Source organism: Pristis pectinata, chromosome 8 (assembly GCF_009764475.1).
Source record: "Pristis pectinata isolate sPriPec2 chromosome 8, sPriPec2.1.pri, whole genome shotgun sequence".
Lineage (NCBI taxonomy): Eukaryota > Metazoa > Chordata > Chondrichthyes > Rhinopristiformes > Pristidae > Pristis > Pristis pectinata.
In genome coordinates this window covers 52158362-52184384 of record NC_067412.1, presented here as the reverse complement: position 1 = coordinate 52184384, position 26023 = coordinate 52158362, and the positions used below count along the sequence as shown (strand labels likewise).

General features: G+C 44.9%; 1 protein-coding gene across 1 annotated transcript in view; it reads left to right on the top strand.

Annotated features, from left to right (window-relative positions):
• dock11 (dedicator of cytokinesis 11) overlaps nt 1–26023 on the top strand; it is a 251775-nt gene that overhangs the window by 195047 nt on the left and 30705 nt on the right. Inside the window, exons 46-48 of the mRNA XM_052020888.1 lie at nt 11022–11144; nt 11869–11982; nt 15119–15262. Of these exons, the coding sequence (XP_051876848.1) occupies nt 11022–11144; nt 11869–11982; nt 15119–15262 (381 nt within the window). The remainder of the gene's footprint in view (nt 1–11021; nt 11145–11868; nt 11983–15118; nt 15263–26023) is intronic.

Sequence of the window (26023 nt, the reverse complement as noted above, 5' to 3'; positions counted from 1 at the left end):
CTGGGTCGCTGAGTTATTAAACTGGTAATTTAAACACAGCCCCACCACCATTAGAGTGCCATGCCTTTATTGCAAATGTCTCTCTTCCAGTGCTTCCCCGGACCTGGTTAATCATTGTTCTGTTAGAAAGATAACAGGATGCTGTTTCAACATCATCATCCCCTCCCTGGTTCAGTCCTCTGTCTCCACCAACCATTCCCCATCTTATGGTACTCTCCGATGCAACCACAAGAGATCCAGTTGCCTGTCACTTTACTTCATCATCTCACTCCCACTCTGAGCTTTCTGCCTGTGGCCCCTGCACTGTTACAACGAGGCCCAATGCAAGAATGAGAAATAACACCTCACCTGCCGCCTGGGCAAATTGTAACCTTCCACACTCATTTAAGATAATTCACTCCCTGTGTCTACGTCAGAAATGGCCACTTCCAGTCTAAGTATCTGTCTGTGATATTGGTTCAGTTTTTCCCTCTTTAGTCCTGGTATTTCCAACATATTACTCTTCTGTGGCTGTACCCTCTTACTATCCCCATTGACCAGTGGAACTCTCCAACTTATCACCGTGGCAGTCCTGGCCTCACCCTATCACAGATAATCCCCTGTGTCCTATCCATCCCTCCCTCACCCTCAATGCACATGAACTCTAATTTGTTTTTTCTCTCTCTCCCAGTTCAGATGAAATGTCTTTGACCTAAGGTGATAAGTCTGTTGGTCTTTCCAGCAATGCTGCTAGACCTGCTGAGTATTTTCAGCATTTTCAGTTTTACTGCTACTATATCATCCTGTTATTTTCTTTCTAGTGAAACCTGATAACCAAGGTCCAAGTATGACTGATCAACAAGTTGAAAGCAGGTAGTGAATCTGAGGTGGTTGTATCTGACTCCAATCTATGATCAACTTGTGGGCAGGTGTTTCAAGATTACTCATGACACTTCACACTCTCAAGTATTCGGAGATCTGAGTCAAGTTTGCCATTCTTCAGTTTAAATATTGTGTTTTAATTGCAACATCAGTCTCCTATCCAGGAGTTCAAAAGCCAGCATCTTCCCAAAGCCCAAAGCTGGCATCTCCAGAATTTCACCAGATTCTATCTTCCTGAGTACCTCATTGTTAATTAATCTCAAAGGCAGTAGTTCTTAAACTATGGGGGACCACACAGTGACATAGATAATAGAGCCACTGCCTCACAGCACCAGAGACCCGGGTTCTATCCTGATCTCCAATGCTGTCTGTGTGGAGTAGCATGTTCTCCCTATGGATTTCCCCTGGGTGGTCCTGTTCCCTCCCACATCCCAAAGAAGTGCAGGTTGCTAGGTTAATTGGCTTCTTTAACTTTTCCCTAGTGTGTAGGTGAATGGTAGAATCCAGGGATAGTTGATGGGAATGTGGGAGAATATAAAATGGGATTAACATTGGTGTAAATGAGTGGCTGATAGTCGGCACAGACCTGGTGGGCTGAAGAGTCTCTTTCCATGCTCTGTCTTTCTCTTCTTGGCCCTCCAAGATGACACCAGAATGCAACCAGAGCTGAGGCTCGCTCTCCACCAAAGCTAACAGGTGCCAGGAATTAGTCTCCTTCCCCATGGAACTGGGACATTGGATGAAGGTAGAATCCATCCAAGCCTCACCTGCTGACGTCCAAATCCATTGTGTTTATCTGGCTGATCCAGTGGAATTTCTGTTCAGTGGTGATGATACCATTAAAACATCAGATTAGGGGGTTGGATTCCCTCTTGTTGGAGGTGGCCATTGCCTGACACTTAGGTAACATGGATATTGATGGATTTTGATGTACATGTGACTAATAAAGATAACTTGTATTGTTTGCCAATTATAAGCCCTTGATTGAAATATGAGGAAGAAGGCCACATATAGTGGCTGGTGATGCTCCAAGCATTTACCTTAGAGTTGTGTCCACTGTGCCTCTGGATGGACAGAACCCACACTGTGGTTCAAGGAGCTGCTCTTGGGTCACTGGGAGGAGATGGTTGAGAAGGACCCTGGTGATGACTTTCCCTGTGTCGGACAGATGGGAGACCCCTCTGTGGTTACTACAGTTGGTCTTCATTGAAGAAGGTCGTGAGCAAAACATCTCTGCAGTCCTCTGGAACATCCTTCTCTTCCTAGATGCAGGTGATGAAATTGAGGATTTGTAATCAAGGCTTTTCACTGCCCAGTTTTGGGGAATTCAGTGGGGACAGCTATCTGTTCCTGAAGCCTTGTTAATTTTGAGTCCGGATGCAGTTCTTATTGGCCAGGAATGGCAGTGAGGCTAGTCCGAATAGGTTGTTGTGGGATTGAGCTCAGCATGCTAACATCAACAAAAAGAGTTGCAATTGAAGAGTTCTTTGAAATGTTCCTTCCAGCAAGTGTGAACTGCCTCTCTGTCCCTAATGTGACCTATACTACCTATTGTAGGTGCCTCAAAGAACTGGACATATCCCTCTTTCTGCAAAACCCTCCAAATCTTACTGGCAAGGGAAGCAAACCAATTTTAATCTCCTCTCCCAGCCCATCATCCTCCAGATTTCATTCCGTCAGCTCCAATAGGCACATGCCTAACAACAGACTCCTGAATTAAGGCATTGAGCTCCACCACAGCAAGAGATTACCAAGTAGATGGAGGAAGTGATGTGAGAGTGCTCGCAAACCCTTCTTGGGGGGTGAAATCTAACATCTCTATTGACTCCTGGAATCCCTGGTCCCTGGGAAGCAGTGTTGGGGATTAAGACCACGTGTCAAGCCTCAGGGAGTATAGCAGAAGGATCGTATCTCCTCCTAAACCCCCCCACCACTCATTTCATCAGGCCTACTGCAGATCTGACACCAGCCTCATCAGCCACCTCAGAATCCACCGACCTGGAATGGATGCAAGTCACCCTCCATCCCAAAGGACTGCCGCAGGAGAAGTTGTAGTCTGCTCTGTGGTTTACTTAAATAAGGCAAGAGGTAATGTTGTGGTGGAGTTGAAGTGCACCTTGCTGGTTTAATGTTTGTTCCTCAGGTTGCTGGTGCCCTCTGGTAAGTGGTCTGTTCCTTCCTGTGATGAAAATGTATAAAGAGATGAGATGGCTGCTTCAGGCAGGACAGGGTCAGAACCTTCACCATGGTTGCTGGCCTGGTAGTATGCTGTTCCAGGAAGTTCAAGGCTAAGAGCCACCAACAGGGAACTATGTGTCTGATCCACTCAGGTCTCTGAACTGAAAATCAGGGTTAAGTCTTGCCCAGACTCCACTGGTGAACAAAATCGGGCAGCGCAATGACACAAATAGGAGATCTGCTGCCTCGTACTACCAGAGACTGGGGTTCAATCTTGACCTCTGCTACTGTCAATTAACCTTCCAACCTGCCCGTCTTTGGGATGTGGTTGTTTCCACCTACATCCCAAAAACGTGGGTTGGTAAGTTAGTTGGCCGCTATAAATTACTCTGAGTGTGTAAGTGGGTGGTCAAATCTGAGGTGTATGATTCTAAGACACTAAAATGGAATTAGTAAATGGGTGTTTGGTGGCCAACATAGACTCGATGGGCTGAATGGCCTGTTTCATGCTCTATGACTCTACTACTCTATCCTATGCATTGATGGTCCTGCTCCCAGTGATTCTGGGTCAGCATACCTGGTTTCCCTCTCACATTCAGGGGGGCGGTTGGCCCAGTTTTGGGTGTGTGATCCTTGAAACCAGGGCACATTGTTGGGACAGACTAGGAGAAGCTTCAGTCCTCTTGCCTTTGCTACACCTTACCCAGGAACACTTGATAAATACACTGCACATTTAAAATATCATCCTAAAACATGACAACGAGGAATTGAGATTTCTATTTTTGTTAAAATCACGGGATCATACAGCACAGAAACAGGCCCTTCACCCCGCCATGTCTATGCTGACCATCGAGTACCCATCTATACTAATCCCATCTCATTACAGCCAGTTATAAGATGATGATTAAGCTTCAATTTTTTTTTAAATAGCAGCCATACTTTCATTATTTTTATTTAAAGTTAATGTCAGTAAATCACATCTTTCCCATATTTGAGGTTCCAGCCTTGGCAGTAACATTTTTGAACTTCACCAGTTGAGAAATCCTTTACACCACAGTTGATTATGTTGTGTCTGACTTTCTGGATTCAAAACCAAAGGTCTGGACAAAATTATGAGTTGAAATCCCACCATTACATTTGAGTAATTAAATAAGTATGAAACTTTTTTAAAAAAAGCTAGTCTCAGTTACAGTAACCATGAGTCTACTATTGTGATTAAACCCCATCTGATGTACTAATCAGGGGAGCAAACAAGCTGCCCTTACCTCAGTCTGGCCTGTGCATGACTCTTAACTGCCTGCACAGTTCAGGGCTGATTATGGATGGGCAATATGCCAGCAATGTCCATATTTGTAATGAGATTTTAAAAAATACCTTTATAAGTAATATCTCTGTATTTAGGAGGTGGGGATATTGCCAGAGTTTGTTCTTCCTGCTTGTTTACATGGGTCCCAAATAGCTCTTCCTCAAATCATCTGAAACACTCAACTAAGTCTCTCTTTCTCAAGACTCAGCTGTTCCAACACACTCTGGACTATGGAGAATGTTTGTCCCATCAAATCTATCCTGACCATCAGAGCACTCCCAATGCCCTATTTATTTCCCTGTAAGCCATTCTCTCCCTTGTGCCCGTCAACCCCTACCACCGATTCTCCTGCCACCCATTTGCAGCAGCCAGTAAACATAACCACACATCTTTGGGATGTGGGAGGAAACTAGAGCACCCAGGAGAAACCGACCTGGTCACAGGCACGCACGCACGCACGCACGCACGCACACACACACACACACACACACACACACACACACACACACACACACACACACACACACACACACACACACACACAGTGCTGGAGGTCAGGATCGAACCTGTGTCTCTGGTGCTCTGAGATAGCGGCTCTAACAGCTGCTCTATGAACCACACCAGCCCCATTCCCCATCAGCTCTGCTCACTGACTGAAACATCCTCACTGGCTCCCTGAAAGTGGCTGCACAGATTGATAGTGTGGCAAAGAGGGCGTATGGCATGCTTGCATTTATCAGTCGAGGCACTGAGCTCAAGAGTCGGGAAGTTATGTTGCAGCTTTATAAAACTCTAGTTGGGCTGCATCTGGAGGACTACATTCAATTCTGGTCACCCCATTACAGGAAGCATGTGGAGGCTTTAGAGAGGGTGCATAAGAGGTTTGCCAGGATGCTGCCTGGATTAGAGGGCATGTGCTATAAGGAGAGGTTGGACAAACTTGAGTTGTTTTCTCTGGAGCATCGGAGGCTGAGGAGAGACCTGCTAGAAGTTTATAAGAGTATGTGAGGCATAGATAGAGAAGGCAGCTGATATCTTTTTCCCAGGGTCAAAATGTCTAATACTAGAGGGCATGCATGAAAGGTGAGAGGGGGTAAGTTCAAAAGAGATGTACGGGGCAAGTTTTTTTACACAATGGTGGGTGCCTGGAATGTGCTCCCAGGGGTGGTAGTGGAGTTAAATATGATGGAGGCATTTAAGAGGCTCTTAGATAGGCACATGAATGTGCAGAGAATGGAGGGATATGGGCATTGTGTAGGCAGAAGGGATTAGTTTAGTTGGGCATTTAATTACTAGTTTAATTAGTGCAGCACAATATTGTGGGCCAAAGGGCCTGATCCTGTGCATTGTAATATAGAACTGTACTGTTCTATGAAGCCTGGACTACCTAGGCCCATGACCACTCAATGCTGAGAAACAATATTGGGGAATGAGGCCAGGTGTCGAGAGCACACACTGTCCCGGGGATTTCAGTGGAGAGACAGCATCTCCTAAAGTCCCCACCACCCATCCCATCAGTCCCCTTGCTCCTCCTACAGATCCCACACCAGCCTCATCAGTCATGTCAGAACCCACCGACCCGGAGTGGATGTAAGTTCACCCTCCATCCCGAGGGACTTCCACAGGAGAAAAAGTTGTTGTCTTAAATAAGGCAAAGATGATGTTGTGGTGGAGCTGCATTAATGTTCATTCCTCAGACTGCTGGTGCCCTCTGGCAGGTGATCTTTTCCTTCCTGTGATGGAAATGTATAAAGGGATGAGATGGCTGCTTCAGGCAGGACAGCGTCAGAACCTTCACCCCAGCAATGAGCCACACCCCCATATACTGGTGCACAAAGGGCTGAGGTAACTATTAGCTCTCCTGATCAGGGAGCAACTGCAGTAAGAAATAGAAGCTGGAGTAGGTCATTTGGTTTCTCAAGCCTGCTGCACCATTCATGGCTGACCTTTTCCCTCAGCGCCACTTTGCTACGCTAGCTACATGACCCTTCATTCCCCAAATATCCAAAAAATGATGATAATGGGATCTTGCTCTTTACAAGTTAGTTGCCGTTTTCCTGTGAATACAAAGGTAGGTGGACAAAGTGTCTGCCAAGTGGGCAGTAATTTGGTAGATTGGGTATTGCGGTATTATTCCAAATGGAGAGAGATTACAGGAAGTTGCAGAACAGGGGGAGCAGAGGGTACAGAAAGTTACCTTGCAGGTGCAGTAGGTAATTAGGGTGCCAAATGGAATATAGGCCTTCATTGCAAAGGGATGGAGTATCAGAGCTGCAACTGGTGAGTCCTTTCCTTATTTACAGGATGCAAGGGATGAGGAAAAGTTGAGCAGGTTGGGCCAACACTCAATGGAAAGATGAGAGGTGATCCTATTGAATTAGGGGCTTGCTAGGGTGGATGCTGTGAAGATGTTTCCACTTGTGGAGGAGTCTAGAACCAGGGGTATAGTTTCCAAGGAAGGAGATGAGGGATTTCTTCCCTCTGACAACCATGAATCTTTAGGATTTTCTACTCTCGGTGGGGTGGGGGGGGATGGGGGCAGAGTCGATGAAAATATCTGGAGCCAGAAGGGGCAGATGTGTGTCTACAGTGGAGTTGAAGGTTGTAGGGATCGGGCAGGAAGGTGGGGCTGACCTCGGGATCAATTCTGCTGTGATCTCTTTGAGTGGCAGGGAAAGCTTGGAGGGCCAATTAGCCAACTCCTGCTCCTATTTTGGATGTTCATAGAGTCTTCAGCAGGGGAACAGGCCTTTCAGCCCACAGAGTCCATGTTGACCATTTTCCCTAATCATACACCAATCCATTTGATTCTCCCCATATTCTCATCAACTCCCCACCCACCCAATTCTCCCACTCACCTGCACACAAGGGGCAATTTACAGCGGCCAATTGGCCTCCCAACATGCATGTCTTTGGGGTGTGGGAAGAAACTAGTGCACCCAGGGGAAACCTTTGGGGTCACAGGGAGAACGTGCCCCCGAGGTCAGGACTGAACTCAGGTCACTGGAGTTAAGGCAACAGCTCTACTTAGCTGCACTAATCTAGTAATCCAGACTCCTCATCAAGCTTCAAGACCTGAGCCTCTGTATCTCCCTCTGCAACTGAATCCTCAACTTCCTCATCGGCAGACCTCAATCAGTGAGGATTGGTAACAACATCTCCTTCTCGCTGACCATCAACACAGGTGCACCTCAAGGCTGCGTGCTTAGCCCACTGTTCTATTCCCTATACACACGTCTATGTAGCTAAGCATAGCTCCAATGCCATGTACAAATTTGCCAACGACACCACTGATGTCGAACGAATTACAGGTGATGATAAGTCAGCTTACCAGAGTGAAGCAGGACATCTGGTTGGGTGGTGCCGCAACAACAACCTCTCACTCAATGACAGTAAAACTAAAGAACTGATTTGTTGAATTCAGGAAGGGGAAGGAGGGCGAACATGCACCAGTCTACATTGGGGGAAATCGGTGGTGGAGATGATCAGCAGCTTTAAGTTCCTGGGCGTTAACATATCAGATGACCTGTCCTGGACCCAGAACATAGATGCAATCACAAGGAAGGTGTGCCAGCATCTTTACTTTCTTAGGAGGTTAAGGAGGTTCAGCTTGTCACTGAACACTCTAACAAACTTCTACAAATGTACTGCTGAAAGTATCCTAACTGGTTGCATCATCATCTGGTACAGTAATTTGAATGTGCAGGAACGTAAGAAGCTGCAGGGAGTAGTGGATTCAGCCCTATTCGTCATGGGCACATCCCTCCCCCACCAGCGGTGGTATCTACATGAGGTGCTGTCTCAAGAAGGCAACGTCCATCATCAAAGATCCCCACCTTCCCGACCATGCCATCTTCTCACAGCCACCATCAGGCAGGAGATACAGAAGCCTGAAGTCCCACACCACCAGGTTCAAGAACAGTTACTTCCCTTCAGCCATTCGGTCCTTGAACAAACCTGCAAACCCTAATTGCTACATCAGTATAGCAACACTATGGCCACTTTGTACTACAATAGACTTTTTTCTAATTCTGTTCTTTCTTGTAAAAATTGTGTATAATTTGTTTTGCCTGTGAATGCTGCTATGTACCTGTGATGCTGGTGCAAGTAAGTTTTTCATTACACCTGTACATAATTGTACTTATGACAATAAACTTGACTTTGATAAAGTGAATTTAGTACTTTGCTAAAACACTTTAGAAAAGCAAATCTATTTTTAATTACTGGGTATCAGAAGAGCTAATGCTGCCACTCCCAATGAAAATATAACATTCATATTTGATGACTTAATTGCATGTGTAATTTACCTATGACTTTTTATTCTTGTTTGGTTTAAATATAAAGCATTTAAAGGTATAAAGGTAGCTTAAAGTTGAAAATAGTTCAGGAAGACCTGTGTACAAAAAAACCCTACCAATCACTGGCCTGTCAACAGACTGAAATCATCAAGTAATGGGAGCAACTATATTTTGCTTATCGATGTTCAGTCTGGGTTCCACAGGGACCATTCATGCCAGCCCTCATTGCAGCCTGGAGCCCAACAAAAAGCTGAAGTTCAGAGGGCAACTGGGTTTGGCCATTCTTGACATTAAGGCGGGATTTGACATTACAGGAGCCCAAGTAAAACTGATGATCAGATCTGTGAAGATCAGAAAAGCTGTAGGTGCTGGAAATATAAAATAAAACACAACATGCTGAAAATACTCAGCAAGTCAGTTTGCATCTGTGGGAAGAGAAACAGAACTAACATTTCAAGTGGAAGATCCTTTGTCAGAGATGGGAAGCAGACAAAGAAGCTTGTTAAGTGGCAGGGAGGGTGGGAGAGGGGATGTCACTGATAGGGTAAAACCAGGGTGACCATGGGGATAAACTGTAAACAAGGTCAGCTGGTCAATGGGTGAATGGGAGCAGTCGGAGAGAGAATGTGGGTGTTGCAAAATGCAGAGCAGGAAGAGATGCCCTGCAGGTTGGGCTGGGCATGTTCTCCACTCCCAGAGAAAACAAACAAGCTGAGCCAATATCTGAGATGAATGACTGACACAGACCAAGAAATCAAGTTACCTGAAGTTGCAGATTCAATATCGAATCCAGAAGACTGCAAGTGCCTGGGTGGAAGATGAGGTGCTGTTCCTCAAGCTTACATTGGGCCTCGTTGTATCAGTGCAGGAGGTCACAGATGCATAGGTCAGAGTGGGATGAAGAATTAAAGTGGCAACAAGAAACTCAGTGCTGCCCGAGGGGACCGAACACAAGTTTTCCACAAAGTGGTCTTTTCACCTCTTCCCTTCCCACCATCCAGGGACCCAGTCTTTCCATGTGAAGCAGTGATTCATTTGCCCTTCTTCCAGTCCAGTGTACTGCATCAGGTGTTCAGTGTGGTGTCCTCTATACTGGAGAAACCAAACGCAGATTGGGTTCTCACTTTGCAGTAAACCTACACTCAGTTTTTGACTTTGAGTTTTTTTGAGTTTTTAACTCAGTTCTCCCTGTGTCTGTGTGGGTTTCCTCCGGGTGCTCTGGTTTCCTCCCACATTCCAAAGACGTACGGGTTAGGAAGTTGTGGGCATGCTATGTTGGCTCTGGAAGCGTGGCGACATTTGCGGGCTGCCCCCAGAACATTCTACGCACAAGATGTATTTCACTGTGTGTTTCGATGTACATGTGACTAATAAAGATCTTATCTTATCTTACTTTCTACAGATAATATGGTTGGTCTTTGTGATGAATCAGATGATGAGATACTCTAGCAACGCAGATTTTTAGTTTATTAATTTTTTCAGAAGCCAAAGTTGCCACTCCCAATGAGAACATAACTATACTTAATATAGTTATGTTTTATTAATAATTAATATTAAATAGTTAATATTTACCCAAGTAATTTATGGCCTTCAATGCATTGCTTGATTGGTTTGGATAAAATCTCAACCAAATGGGAGTCGAGTTTAAAACTGCTATGGATAGTTTCCCAAAACCAAAAAGTGATTGTGGTTGTTGGAAGCCTCAAGGTATTGCTGGGCAAGTTTCTGAAGCCAGTGGCTTAGGCTGCACCATCTGCTGCTTTGTCATTAACATTCCCTCCACTGTACAATTGAAGGCGTTGGCTGCAGGTTACTTGAGGTTTACAATGCTCTGATAACAAAACCATCATTATCAAGGTGCATCAAGGCTTTCAAGTTTGAGCTGATAAGCAGAAAGGAGCTTGCATGATCCACAAGTGATGGGCGATGACTATCTCCTTCAGGAGAGATTAACCATGACATTCAGTTGCCATCAGCAAATTCCCCACTTCATCAGCAGATGAGCTTTCTTGATTCTCAGAACCTTTCCACCATCTACAAGTCAGGAGCATAATAGAACATGCTCTCCTTATCTGGGTGAGGCTGGCTCCAACAGCACTCATGTCCATCCAGGACACAGCAGCTCACTTCATTGGCACCCTATCCACCACTATAAACGTTCATTCCCTCCACACCTACACACAGAGGCTGCAGTGTGTGCCATCTACAAAATGCACTGCAGTTACTCACCCAGGCTATTCCGACAGCTTGGAACAAAATTGCGGAGCTGTCAACCTAACAATTCGGTGGGAGTAACTTCGCCACACACATTGCAAAGGTTCAAAAGACTGGTTTGGGATGGCCAATAATTCTGTCCCATTTTTCTCTTGTATCTGCAGGACGTCCTCGTGGAACTGTTAGAGAAGTGCGCAGACGGACTGTGGAATGCAGAGCGGTATGAGTTGATGGCTGTCATTTACAAGCTCATCATCCCTATTTACGAAAAGCGGAGAGACTTTGAGGTAAGTGGTCGCTGAGCCCTGGTGAACCTTTGTACCTGTTTCCCCTGCTCGGAAACAACACTTCCACAACCTTGATGCAGCCTCCTTCCCACTACAGTTGGATTGTTGGTTTAAGTGTACGTGGTTGGAATGCAGTACAGGACAACCAGCAAACACCAATACATTAGCAACCAGATGTATTATGCGGTTACAAGTACGCCCAAATTATGAATATATACTTTTAATGTGTATCAGCCGAGACTATTAATCCACAAGTTACTTTTTAACTATTTTATAACCAGTATAATGCACAGTAGTGTTCCTACACATTATCCCCCAATGTTTCTGCACGTTGCCCCCCCGGTAACTCCTGCTTATTGTACCCCAGTGTTCCTGCATGGTGTCCCTGAGTGCTCCTGCATGTTGTCCCCCAGTACCTCTTGTACGTTGTCCCCCCACCGTTCCTGCACAGTGTCCTCCCGGTAACTCCTCATTGTCCCCCAGAGTTCCTGCACGGTGTCCCTCCCCCCACACCCAAGAGTTCCCGTATGGTGTCCCCTGCCCCCCCCCAGAGTCCCTGCACAGTGTCCCACCCACCCCCCAGTGCTCCTGCTCATTATCCCCCCCAGTGCTCCTGCTCGTTGTCCCCCCAGTGCTCCTGCACGGTGTCCCCCCAGAGCTCCTGCACGTTATTGCCCAATATCTGATGTGAACTTGCTCATTTGTCCCTGTGTCTTTATTTTAGAGGCTGGCTTTCTTGTACAACACGCTGAATGAAGCTTATAAGAAAATAATTCAAGTCCTCCACACTGGGCGCAGACTGCTGGGGACATTTTTTCGAGTGGGCTTCTATGGTCAGGTAAGTGTGATAGTGCAAGTTGGGATCCAGCACACTTAAGGTGGTTGAGTTCTGAGCTTCCTTTTGGACTCCAATCACTCGTAACGTCACAAGAATGGCAGCCAACTCTCAACTTTCCTTTAGGATGGGTCTTTCTACCCCCAGCAGGGTGGTAATTCAAAGTGTCACCCAAAACACAGCACCTGCGATATTGCAGTATTCCCTCAGCTCTTGCAGGAACATAGGTAGCGTGCAGAGATCACTGCAGTCGAATTTGAACCCTTTCCCACTGACTCAAAGCCACCACTGAAACAATTACTGTTTGCATAGCATTTACTTGCACTTTGGTATGTGGATGTACCAGTTGTTTTGTTTTCCTGCAGTCCTTATATAGAAAGTGAGGGCAACAACGTGAAACACTGCCTAAAGATTCACTTGAATAGAATTGTAATCCATTGACAAAGGTCTAAGTCTGCTCACTGGTGCATTTACCATTCAGGAATAAAGTGGGGAAAGAAATGGAAGTGAATGGATGTGTAATGTCAGGAATAAGAGCAGGAATCAGCCTGGCTACAGAAGGTGGCTCCATCACTAAGTGACTGGATTTCAACCCAAGCCCATGCTCCCACTTGATGCTCCCATCCCTTAAATTACCCTCCCCTCCATGGACTCTGTCTATACCTCTCGCTGCCTTGGTGAAGCTGCCAGCATAATCAAAGACCCCACCCACCTGGGTCATTCCCTCTTCTCCCCTCTCCAATCAGGCTGAAGATACAGGAGCCAGAGGGCACATACCACCAGGCTCAAGGACAGCTTCTATCTCACTGTGATAAGACTAGTGAAGCGTTCCCTTATACAATGAGATGGACTCTTGACCTCACAATCTACCTTGTTATGACCTTGCACCTTATTGTCAACCTGCAATACCTGTAGCAGTGACACTTTACTCTGTATTCTGTTACTGTTTTTACCCTGTACTACCTCAATGCACTGTGTAATGAATTGATCTGTAAGAACAGTATGCAAGACAAGTTTTTCACTGTACCTCAGTACAAGTGACAATAATAAACCAACACCAGTACTAATACCCATGAACAATGTCCTACCATCTACCTTGATTACATTCAACAGTTGGCACCTCCAACCCTTCAGGTGAGAGAATTCCAAAGACTAACAGACCTCTGAGAAAAGAAATTTATTTTTATCTCCATTTAACTGGCTGAGATCATGACCCCTGGTATATTAAAGAAAAAATTGACTGGATAGCTCTGAGAGCCAGCATAGATTTGATGGGTTGAGTGGCCCTTTTCTACATCCTAACGAAATATACAAAAGATATGAAGATAATTCTTATTCTAGTCTGTCCGGCCAGAAGAGACTGGCACTATATCTACCCTGTCAAGACCTCTAAGAACTTTATAGGTTTCAACTCGAAACTTCAGATAATAAAGGGCCATTCTGCTTAGCCATTTCCTTATAAGACCACCATCTATCCAGAAATCTATCCAGGCAGCCTTCAGGTCATGGTCTCCAAGACAAGTGTATCCTACCACAAGCAGGACTCAGTACTCTGAATGTGGCTGCTGAAAGATTCTGTCTGATCACAGTAAAGATTCATCCCTCTTCCAACCCCTCCCCATAAAGGCCAACCTACCATTTACCTTCCTCGTAACTCATTACACCTGCCCAGAAACTTCCTCTTTCACTTTATTAAGAATATCCAAATCCTCCACATGATGGCCCTCCCTCTTTGGGGGGGAAAAAAAATTCCCCTTTTTCTAACTGCCTTTACCAAACTGCTATCCCCACATTACACTCCATCTCCCTGGACCTGTATCCCTTTCTATGTCCTTCAGGTTAACTTGCCCACTTGGTTTGGTTTTGTCAGTGAAACACAAGACATTGTACTGGTCCCTCACCTAAAGCATTGAGAAAGATTGTAAACCAATGAGAAGCAAGAGGTGTCCCTTTTGACACACTGTTATACAACCTGCTATTCTGAAAGTGAAATATTTACCTTAAATCCTCAGTTTTCTGTGCATTAACCAAACCCCAAAACATGCTAATATATAATCCATATTACCTTTATAACCATTAGAAATCAAAAACAGACTGCAGATGCTGCACACCTGAAATACAGATAGAAAATACAAGAGACACACAGGCAGTATCCATGGAAAGAGAAACAGTTAATGTTTCAGGTTGAAGCCCTTTCATCGGAAGAGGTCTTCACCTTTGACCTGAAACTTTAACTCTGTGTCTCTTTCCACAGATACTGTCTGACCTGCTTACTTCCAGCATTTCTGTATTTACTTCAGATTTGAAGCATCTGCAGCTTTTTTTGAAATTCTTTTTCTCTTTCCACAGAGGCTGCCTGGCCTGCTGAGTATTTCCAGCCTTTTCTAGTTTTCAAACTGTTACCAGTTTCACATTCTGTCGAAAATCTCCAAAAACCAGTCCATTTATTTGCTGGCTGTTTGCTCCTCTGGATTCCAGTACATTTTACTACTGACACCAAAACTTGGTGTGAGCTTTCAATCATGTTTGGTAATACCAGTTTAATGTACAAATGGAAGAGGGATGGGAATTTTTCTTTATGCCGCAAACTAGTGTGATGTGAAGTTCGTGAATTTCAAAGGATACCAGGAACAAATTCAATACTAATCTACAAAACGGAACACGATATAGTCAAGGAAGAAATGTACCAGCCTGTGGAAAAAGAGCAAACGGGGAGGGGTGGGAGGGGAAGGGGAAATAATCTAATCCTTTCAAGCACAGACCTGATGCTCCAAGAACCTCTGAGTAAATTTAATGACTGCAATTGAATGAATGTGGAATGCATTTAAATAAGCTTTTCCTCTCCATAATCTTAATCATAATATTAAAATAATTCAGTCAAGTGGATATGGAGAATGTATTTCCTCTGGCAGAAAAATCAGGAACAAGGGTTGGGAGCAAGCAGCAGAAAAAAATCAGAATCATTAAACAAACAAAAGTTGACGTAAATCTGGGATTCATGTTTGCTAAAGGTTGTAAACTCTGGGAATGCAGGCACACTGTATAAAAGCATTTAGATGCTGGCCTTCTCATTCACTCATGGTGATTTCATTTATGACTGCTGTAATGATTTCTTAGTTTCAGTCTTTTTGTTTTAAAGAGCTTTGAAGAGGAAGATGGAAAGGAATATATCTACAAGGAGCCCAAGCTGACTAGACTACCTGAAATATCTGAGAGACTCCTTAAGCTGTATGGTGACAAGTTTGGAGCTGAGAATGTGAAAATCATCCAAGATTCCAACAAGGTAACTGAAAAGCAAAAGAGGAAAGAAAAGGGGTTGCTGGGAGTGGTGGGGGGGGTGGGGGTGGGGGGGAGGTGGGGGAAACACCACAGGAGAGAAGCGTTGCCTGAAGTTGGAAAATCCAATGTTCATGCTGTAGACAACCCAGGTGGAATTTGACGTATTGTACTAAAGCCCTGATTTTCCTGATCCCTCATAAAATTCCAGCAATGGTTTATTACACTCAGCCCTGCTAGTTTTCCATCCATGGATTTGTGCATACACATGGTCAGCCACAAGCATTACCTCATTTATATTTTTCAAACACACATATGTAAATGTACACATTGAAGAACAAATCATTGTGTGTATAAATATAGTGATCAGTCTCCAGACCACCTGTGTCAAGGGGCTCCCCACTATGTACTGCTCCATTAGAGAGCAGATTTTGTTAAAGCAGCTGTACCTTAATATCTTTTCCTTTTAAACATTTAAGTGTTTATTAATGCCTGTCAGTGCTTTTAGAACATTATAGGGCATATTTAGTTTTATTTGGGGATGTATTGGTTAAATAGAGAGAGATTTATTGGTATCAATGGTCTTTGTTATCTACAGGTAATCCGTGCCACTATCCCATGTAAATGATTAAGATTTGACACATTGGTGTTATAGCAGTCTGCCTGCATGTCTGACCCTGTTCAACTCCACTTTCCCATATTGTGCTGTTAATCCCTGATATTATGCTGAGATCTCTAAAAACCTACAGCATGGTGTTCCCCATGGGCATACACCTCTCCATGTACCTCATGGGAAGAGGGAGAGGATGTGCAGCCCATCAAACTGAAGAGAAAAGACAGGTTATTGAGAATGCCAAGCACAGCAGATGTCAGGAAACGGCTTGCATTCACTCCTGATGGCTTGTGGCATGGAACACAAGCCTTTCCACCCTGACTTCTCTTCTTCCCAGCACACCACCTCTCCCAGTTCTGCCTGGCTCTTAAATAACCAGTATGCAGGTACACCAAGCAATCAGGAGAGGTACAGAATAGTATGACTTATTGCTAAGGGAATTGAATACACATGTAGGGAGGTTATGCTTCAGTGACATAGGGCATTAGTGAGTCCACATCCGAAGTACCATGGACATTATTGGCCTTCTTATTTAAGGAAGGATGCTAATGCATTGGAAGCAGTTCAGAGAAGGTTTATTAAACAAGTAACTAAAGTGGGCAGGTTTGTCATGAGCAAAAATTTGAATGAGCTGGATTTGTCTTGCTCTGCACTTTAAAAGAGTGAGAGCAGACTTGATTGAAACACGTAAGATGTTGAGGGGTCTTGACAAGGTGAGTGGGGAGAGGATGATCCCTCTTGTGGGATAATCTGAAACTAGAGGTCACTGTTTATACATAAGGGGTTGCTCATTTGAGACAGGGATGAGTTGAAAATCCTTTCTCTTGGGGCCATGAGTATATTAACTCAAATTAACTTTGCCTCCAACTTCAACCTGCCCTCAGATTGACTTGGCCCATCTCTGACACCTCTCTCCCCTTTTTGGATCTCTCTGTCTCCATCTCGAGAGACAGATTAACCATAGACTTCTTTAACAAACCCACTGACTCCCAGAGTTACCTTGACTACACCTCTTCCCACCCTGTCACTTGCAAGGATGCTACACCCTTCCCCCAGTTCCTCTGCCTCCACCGCATTTTTTCCCATGATGAGGCTTTCCATTCCAGGACATCTGAGATGTAAACGGGGTTTCCCTTTCACCACCATCAATGCAGCCCTCACCCACATCTCCTCCATTTCCTGCATGTCTGGCCTCACCCAATACCCCCCTCCTCCCCACCCCACCACCAACATAACAGGGACAGGGTTCCCCTTTTCCTCACCTACTACCCCACGAGCCTCTGCATCCAACACATCACTCACCTCAACTTTCGCCACCTCCAACCAGATCCCACCACATCTTCCTCTTCCCCGGACCCCCCCCCCACCCCCCCCAACCGCTTTCCATAGGGATCGCTCTCTCTGCGCCTCCCTTGTCCACTCGTCACTCCCCACTGATGACCCTCCTCACTTATCCCTAGAACCATGCAAAGTGCTATACCTGTCCCTACACCTCCTCCCTCACCACCATTCAGAGCCCCAGACAGTCCTTCCAGGTGAGGCAGTGCTTCATCTGTGAATCCAAGGGTGTCATTTATTGCATCCAGTTCTCCCGGTGTGGCTTCCTCTACATCGGTGAGACCCGATGCAGATTGAGTGACCACTTCATCGAGTACCTTCGCAAAAGCAGGGATCTCCCAGTGGCCAGCTACTTCAATTCTACATCCCATTCCCTTACTGACATGTCTACCCATGGCCGTCTCTACTGCTATGTTGAGGCCAGACACAGGTTGGAGGAACATCTCATATTCCGCCTTGTATTCTCCAGCCTGACAGCCTCGACATCAATTTCTCTAACTTCTGGTAACCCCTCCCCTTTTTCTCCCCACTTTCCACCCCTAGTCTTCCCTCATTCCTGTGGCCCCTCACCCCTTCTCTTTCCATACCCTGCCCTCATGACCTGCCCATCTATTCCCCACCTCCTTCCCTTTATTCCCTGGTCTACTGTCCTCTCCTACTGGATTCCTCCTTCTTCAGCCCTTTGCCTCTTCTACCTATTACCTCTCAGCTTCTTACATCACTCCCTTTCATCCCCCTTCCCGCTCTCAACTTGACTCACCTATCACCTGCCAGCATGTGCTCCTCTCCTCCCCCAACCTTCTTATTCTGGATTCTGCCCTCTTCCTTTCCAATCCTGATGAAGGATCTCGACCCGAAACGTTGACTGTTTATTTCCGTCCATAGATGCTGCCTGACCTGCTGAGTTCCTCCAGCATTTTGTGTGTTGCATGAGTATATTCATAGTGACTACAGTAAATATAAGCAAGACATATATTCATTGTACCATCAATTCAATCAGTTTCCTTACAATGCCTCAACAACACAATGGGCCTCTTCAAACAATGCACCAGTGAAGCATTTGAGAAGCTGTAACACAGGACTCAGCCCCTCACTGCCCAGGGCAGCTGGACTCTGTGGTCCTTCCACACAGAGCCTTTACAAATGGCTGTACTGAGCTTCATTGCATCCGTCAGCACATATTTCTGCAGTCTGGAATGTGACAGTTGCCAGCATTCACTTACTTCGCAATCCCAGATTCATTGCAAGGTTTTGTGTTGGCCATGGCTGGAGTTCTGGCCAGCACATCGTGGGAAAGATGCCATTATAGTGGAGAGGGTGCAGTGGAGGTTTATGAGGATGTTGTCAGAGGTAGAAAATTGTCCCTGATTAAGAAAGATTGGATAAATAGGGTCATTGTCCTTGGAGCAGAGGAAGAAAGGGAAGGGGAAGACTTAATTGTGGTGTTTGAAATTATGAAAATGATTAAAAGCACCTATTTCCCTTAGCAGAGGGATCGAAAATCTAAGGGAGGGGCGCAGAGATTTAGACTGATTAGTGTGAAGGTTAAAAGGGAGATGAGGAAGTATTTTTCACCTAGAGAGTGGTGAGGGTCTGGAACTTGCTGCCTGAAAGGATAGGAGAGGTAGAGACCCCCATCACTTGAGTGTGTACTTGCGAGCCGTGACTACAGGAGGACAGACCCATTGTTGGACAGTAGGATTCGGATGGACATCTACTTAAACCAACCAGACACAATGGGCCAAATAGCCACTTCCTACATTGCAGATTCTCCTGGATTTTGGTTGTCTCCCTATGTAGATTACCTGTATAGAGCTGCAGAATTTCCCTATGTAGATTGCCTGTACAGAGCTGCAGAATAGTGTGTTTATTGGTTGATAAGTAAGTAACAGTTCCTGTAATTATTGCAGTATATAATCCTGTAGTACACACAAAGCAAATGTGACTCTCTCTCTAACTGCCCTCATTAAGTTATTAACCAGGAGAGCCCCGTAAACAAAACACCGAAGTTACCAGGGAAACCCAAACCTTATCCTATCAGAGATAGTCCCTTTGTTCTCTCCATCCCTCCCCCACTCGCTCTGCAGACTACAACTAACTTAATTTCTCAATTTCCCAGTCCCAACTTCAACTTCTGAGTTTTTCCAGCATTTTTTGGCTTTATTTCAAATTTCCAACATCTGCAGTTTGTTGATTTTCCAACAAACTGCAGATGTTGTCACGTTCTGCTTCTGCTGTATTAGTCAGGCAGTGAGCAGTAAGATGTCAAATTCCTGATTGTGGACAGCAAGAGTCTGCTCCCTAGTATTCCTCTCAAGCTGGTGAAAGCATTAAGCCAATGCTGCCATAGAAGATCAATCTCTAGAACTCAGTTAACTGCCCAATTCACACCCTTTGAAAAGTGGCCTATGTTAGGGGTTCAAGTCAAGTTTATTGTCATGAGTATACATACCCAGGCTATAAATGCCGTGAAAATCAGCACAGTACATTGCAACCGTGACAAGTATAAATTATATAAACGTGAATTAACATAAATTATACATAACTTACACAACAAAATAAGCTTCCCTGTCCTTCACTATTCAAATGATATTGCCCATTAGTGAACCAATCAACAAACAGAGACTCTCATGAGTGCATATCTATTCATTATGTCGGAGGACCTCACCAAGTCTTGCTGGGCACTTGCACAGACATAAGGTGTTGGTTTAACCATGTTGATTTCACCCCCCACTCCCTGCCACCACCACCAATCTGTCTGGATGTACTGATGTTCCCCTAACCAACCAGACACTTTATTCACACCCTTGTCACTGAGTTTAATCTGTGCTGTAAGTCTTAGCTAGAAATCAAAGCCTTTTAGTATTCTTTGAAACTGGAGATACTTCTAGGTTAAATACTCTCCTTCCAAAACCACTTCATTTTTTTCCCCTTTTATAGCACATTTAATTGCTTCCTCAGTTGAAGCATCAAGCAAATTAACTTGTTGTAGTTAGTTAGAAATCCGGGTCCCAGTACTAGAGGTGCCACAGTCTCAAGAGGTAGTAGAGTCACCACCTCACAATGCCAGAGACCCTGGTTCAATCCTGACCTTGGGTGCTGTCTGTATGGAGTTTGCACATTCTTCTTGTGACTGTGTGGGTTTCCTCCCATATTCCAAAGATGTGTGGGTTGATATGTTAATTGCCCACTGTAAATTACTCCCAGTGTATAGGTGAGTGGTAGAACCTGGGGGGAGTTGATGGAAATGCAAGGAGAATAAGAAAAATGGGATTAATGTAGGATTAGTGTAAATAGATGGTTGATGGTTGATGGTCAACGCTGATTTGGTGGGCTGAAGGGCCTATTTATGTACTGCATCTCTCTATAGCTCTATGACTAAGGCAAAGTAGGGACTAGTATATGTTGGTATGTGATAGTGGGAATAGATTTGTAGTATAGGTCAGGGCATTGAATTTAGGAGTTGGGAAGTTATGTTACAGTTACAGAAAATATTGGTAAGGCCTCACTTGGAGTACTATGTACTGTTTTGGTCACCCTGTCATAGGAGTGATGTTACCAAACAAGGAAAAGTACAGAAAAGATTTACCAGGATATTGCCTGGACTTGAGGGCATGAGTTACAAGGAGAGATTGTGTAGACTAGGATTTTTTTCCTTGGAACAAAGGAGATTGAGGGGGTGACCTGATAGAGGTATATACTGTAAGATCATAAGGGGCATAGACAAGGTGGAAGCATATAGTCTTTCTCCCAGGCAGGAGGTGCTAAAAACACGAGAGCATAGTTTTAAGATCAGAGGCAAGAGATTTCAAAGCGCCATCAGGGGCAGCTTCTTCATGTAAAAGGAGGCACATATTTGGAAGAAGCTGCCAGAAATAGTGGTTGAGGCAGGCACATTAGCAGCATTTAAAAGCCATCCATATTAATACATGGATAGGAGAGATGTAGAGGGCTATGGGCCAAACGCAGGCAGATGGGACTAGCTCGCTGAGCAACGTGGTCGGCATGGAGGAGTTGGGCCGAAGGGCCTGTTTCCATGATTTGTCAAAGTCCAGTTTATTGTCATGTGCACATGTCATGTCCATGTATGCACAGGTGCAATGAAAAACTTAACCTGCAGTGGCATCACAGGCACATAGCATCATATAAACAGCATTCACAAGAGAAACATAAATTAAACATAAATCATACAGAATTTTTATAAGCGAGAAAAACATAATTAGAACAAAAAAAAGTCAATTTTAGTGCAAAGTGATCAGAGTGGTCATAGTGTTGCTAAACTGTAGTGGTGGTTTGTGTTTTGCCGGTTGGTTCAAGAACCAAATAGTTGAAAGGAAGAAGTTGTTCTTGAACCTGTGGGACTTCAGGCTTCTGTACCTCCTGCCCAATGGTAGCTGTGAAAAGATGGCATGGCCCATGTGGTGAGGATCTTTGATGATGGATGTTGCCTTCTTGAGGCAGCTCCTCCTGTAGATACTATCGATGGTGGGGAGAGATGTGCCCATGATGTATTGGGCAGAGTTCACTGCTCTCTGCAGCTTCTTGCACTCCTGCACATTTGAATTGCCGTAACAAAGCATGATGCAACCAGTCAGGATACTTTCAACAGTACATCTGTAGAAGTTTGTAAGTGTTCGGTGACATGCCAAACCTCCTTAACCTCCTAAGAAAGTAAAGACGCTGGCATGCTTTCCTTATGATTGTATCTATGTGCTGGGCCCAGGACAGGTCATCCGATATGTTAATGCCCAGGAATTTAAAGCTGCTGACTCTCTCCACCACCAATTTCCCCCAGTGTAGACTGGTGCATGTTTGCCCTTCTTCCCCTTCCTGAAATCAACAGTTCTTTAGTTTTACTGTTGTTGAGTGAGAGGTTGTTGTTGCAGCACCAACCAGGTGTCTTATCTCACTCCGGTAAGCTGTCTCATACACCATCATGTATAGTCTATGACACATGAAAGGTGAAGTCGCAAAAGTCCTACAGTTGTGATGAGTGGGAGTGGACACCAAGAAAACAATTTAAAGGGAGACATACCAACAAGTTTCTGTTTGGTGCAGTCTCTACAACTGCAGACTAGGTTGGACCAATCCCCTTTAAGTAGGCCTTGACTCTTAGGTTATGGTCTGTGCTTGTGAGAGTGTGCCTCATGAGACCTGAAGAATTCTTTGAAAGGGCTGGCCATCTATGTAATACACTCTGTTTGGCATAATTACAAATGCGTAGTTGCCTCTGTGTGTAGGTGTGTCACACGAGCAGAGGATTTGGGTGGAGTGAATTGAAATGGATCATGCAAGCACAAAAGACCTGATCATATTTGGAGATTACTTTGTAACATGATACACAAGAACATTGAGCAGCACAAGTGAATTCTTGCACCAAAACTTTTTCGAGCCACCTTCACTTTGTTGGGATCTACCTTAAGAATGCAGGTACACAAGAATTTAAAAGCACATTAACTTCCTTAAGATATGCACATCGATCCCTCTGTCAGTGAATGCTGTAACTTTCCATTGCCAAGGGACAGTGAGGAAACTTGGGACTAAAGATAGATGGGATAAGTGGCTAAAAGAAAGGGGAGTAGAGATATGTAGAGGCAGGAGTGTGGGAATAGGATACTGTCCTGTGGGAGACTAAAGGGCAAAGTGAAGTAGTTGTGTTGTACAATTTCTCTCTGTATGCTGTTCCACCATTCAGTTAGATCATGGCTGATATTTTAATGGTGCCACTCTCCTGCACTACCCCCACATCCCTCTGTCCCCCTAATATCGAGAAAATTGTTGGTCTTTGTGTTGGTTGTACTTAATGACAGATATGTTTGCGAGAAAAAGGTGTACTGGCAGATATGGCTGACCTGATATGAAGTGAAATAGCTTGAATGCTTTTGTTGACACAAGAAGAGGCCACACCATTTCTTGTGAAACACAATCCCTCAAGAAGCAAAACCAAACCAGGGCATTTATCAGTTTCTACCTTATCTGTTTCCCCCTCTCACCCTGTGATTATGATCAAATTTCTCCACCATTTCAGAAAGTGCCAGGAATTCTCCTGACCAAGAACAATATTTGACACATTTTGAAAATCAGATTCTTTCATTAATGATGGAAAAACGGGTTGTTGGCAAACAAAAGATACTGCAGATGCTGGAAACTGGAGGAAAAATAGCAAACTGCTAGAGGAACTCAGCCAGTCGAGCAGCATCTGCAGAGGCAAAAGGATAGTTGACATTTCTGGTTGAGACCATGCGTCAGGACTGAAAATGTAGAGGGGAGATTGCCAATACAAAGAGGTGAGAGGGAGGGGTGGGGCAGGAGCTGGCAGGTGATAGGTGGAACCAGGCCAGGTGAGGAGGGGTATGATGGGCAGATGGAGTCAAGCCATCATACCCCTCCTCACCTGGGAGGGGATGGTGAAAGTAGAGACAAGAGGATGGGAGGTGTTAAGTGTCGAGACGAAGCTGCAGATGCTGGAATCTGATAGGTAAGGAAGGTGATAAGTGGAACCAGACAAGGGAGGGATAATGGGTAGATGGAACAGGGTGGGGGGGAGTGGGGAGAGGGGAACCAGAAGGAGAGAGAAAGGAGCACAGGGAGTGTGGGTTACCTGAAGCTGAAAAATTCAATGTTCTTTCCATTAGGTTGTAGACTACCCAGAGGGAACATGAGATTCTGTTCCTCTAGTAAATTGGTGAATTGGTTTATTATTGTCACATGTACCAAGGTACAGTGGAAAAACTTTGTTTTGCGTGCCATCCATACAGATCATTTCGTCACATCAGTGCATTGAGTACAAGGGAAATCAATAACAGAATGCAGAATAAAGTGTTACATTTATGGAGAAAGTGCAGTGCAGGCAGAGAATAAGGTGCAAGACCATATCAAGGTAGATTGTGAGGTTGAGTCCATCTCATTGTACTAATGGACCATTCAATAGTCTTATAACAGCAGGATAGAAGCTGTCCTTGAGCCTGGTGGTACGTGCTTTCAGGCTTTTGTATCTTCTGCCCAATGGGAGGGGGAAGAAGAGAGAATGTCAGTGGTGGGTGGGGTCTTTGATTATGCTGGCTGCTTTACCAAGGCAGTGAGATGCATAGACAAGAGTCCATGGAGGGGAGAATGGTTTCCATGATGTGCTGATTGATCTGTGTCCACAACTCTGAAGTTTCTTGTGTTCTTGGGCTGAGGAATTGCCATACCAAGCTGTGATGCACCCAGAAAGGATGTTTTCTATGATGCATCTGTAAAAATTGCCAAGGATCAGAGGGGACGTGCCGAATTTCTTTTTGGCATGAAAAGAAATTTTGCATTTGGCCTCACCCTTGCAGTGGAGAAGGCTGAAGACGGGGAGGTCGGTGTGGCAATCTCATGTTCCCTCTGGGTAGTCTACAACCTAATGGAAAGAACATTGAATTTTTCAGCTTCAGGTAACCCTGTGTGCTCTTTTCTCTCTCCTTCTGGTTCCCCTCTCTCCACTCCCCCCCACCCTGTTCCATCTACCCATAATCCCTCCCTTGTCTGGTTCCACTTATCACCTTCCTTACCTATCAGATTCCAGCATCTGCAGCCTCTTGCCTGTACACTTACACCTTCCAGCCTCTGTCTCTACTTTCACCATCCCCTTCCAGGGAGTTGAAAAGGCATGCAACCAGGAGGTCAGGATAGCCAATGCAGAGTGGAGGTGTTCCACAAAACAATTTGCATGCAGGGTTTCAACCCGGAATGTAGTTGAAGATCTGTCATTGACAACCATTTCAATAAAACCTCAAAGTTATATCTTGTATTTGGAAGTCACTCCAAGAAGAGTGACATAGAAAATGTACAAGAGAGTGGAACGATTTGTGTTGGTCTTTATCCTCCAGAGGAGTAATCTACTGCCATGTTCCCACCCTGTTACTCCAGGGCATGTGGTGACCATCTGGTAACCAGTCCATTCTGAAGGAGCCCCAGCTGTGGTACAGCAGTCAAAGTACAAGCTCACTCAATTAGAGGTTGGTGCAAGTACACATTGATGCTTACAGGTTTAAAATTCAGAAATAGACACCACAGTTGAGACTGTCAGGAGAAGTTGAGGCCAGCACAGATCAGCTATGATCATATTGAATGGGGCAGGCTTGAGGGGCCGAATGGCCTATTCCTGTTCCTGTTTTCTTATATTGTTTTCATGTAACCAAGTTTCAGCATTGTCAATCCCATTAGGTTTTGTCTTTAGTGTCATAGCACAGAAACAGGCCCTTCAGCTCAACTGATCCATACCAACCAAGATGCCCATCTAAGCTAGTCCCATTTGCTCAGCTTTGGCCCATATCCCTCAACCTTTCCTATCCACATACCTGTCCAAGTGTCCTTTAAATATTGTTAGTGTTCCAGCCTCAACCACTTCCTCTGGCAGCTCATTCCACATATGGAGCATCCACTGAGTGAAAAAGTTGCCCTCAGGATCCTATTAAATCTCTCCCCTATCACCTCAAAGCTATGGCCTCTGGTTCTTGATTCCCCAGCCCTGGGAAAAAGACTGTGCGTTCACCTCATCTATGCCCATCGTGATTTCATGCACCTCTATAAGATCGCCCCTCATTCTCCTACGTCCCAATGAATAAAGTCTTAGCCTGCCCAACATATCCCTATAACTTAGTCAAGTTGTAGCAACATCCTCGTAAATCTTTTCTGCACTCTTTCCAGCTTAGTCGCATATTCCTTTTAGCAGTGTGACCAACACTGAACACAGTATTCCAAGTGGGGCCTCGCGAACACTCTGTCTTTGTTACAACGGGGATTCCAGTCATTTTGATCACCCACATATCATTGCCACCACTTGCATCA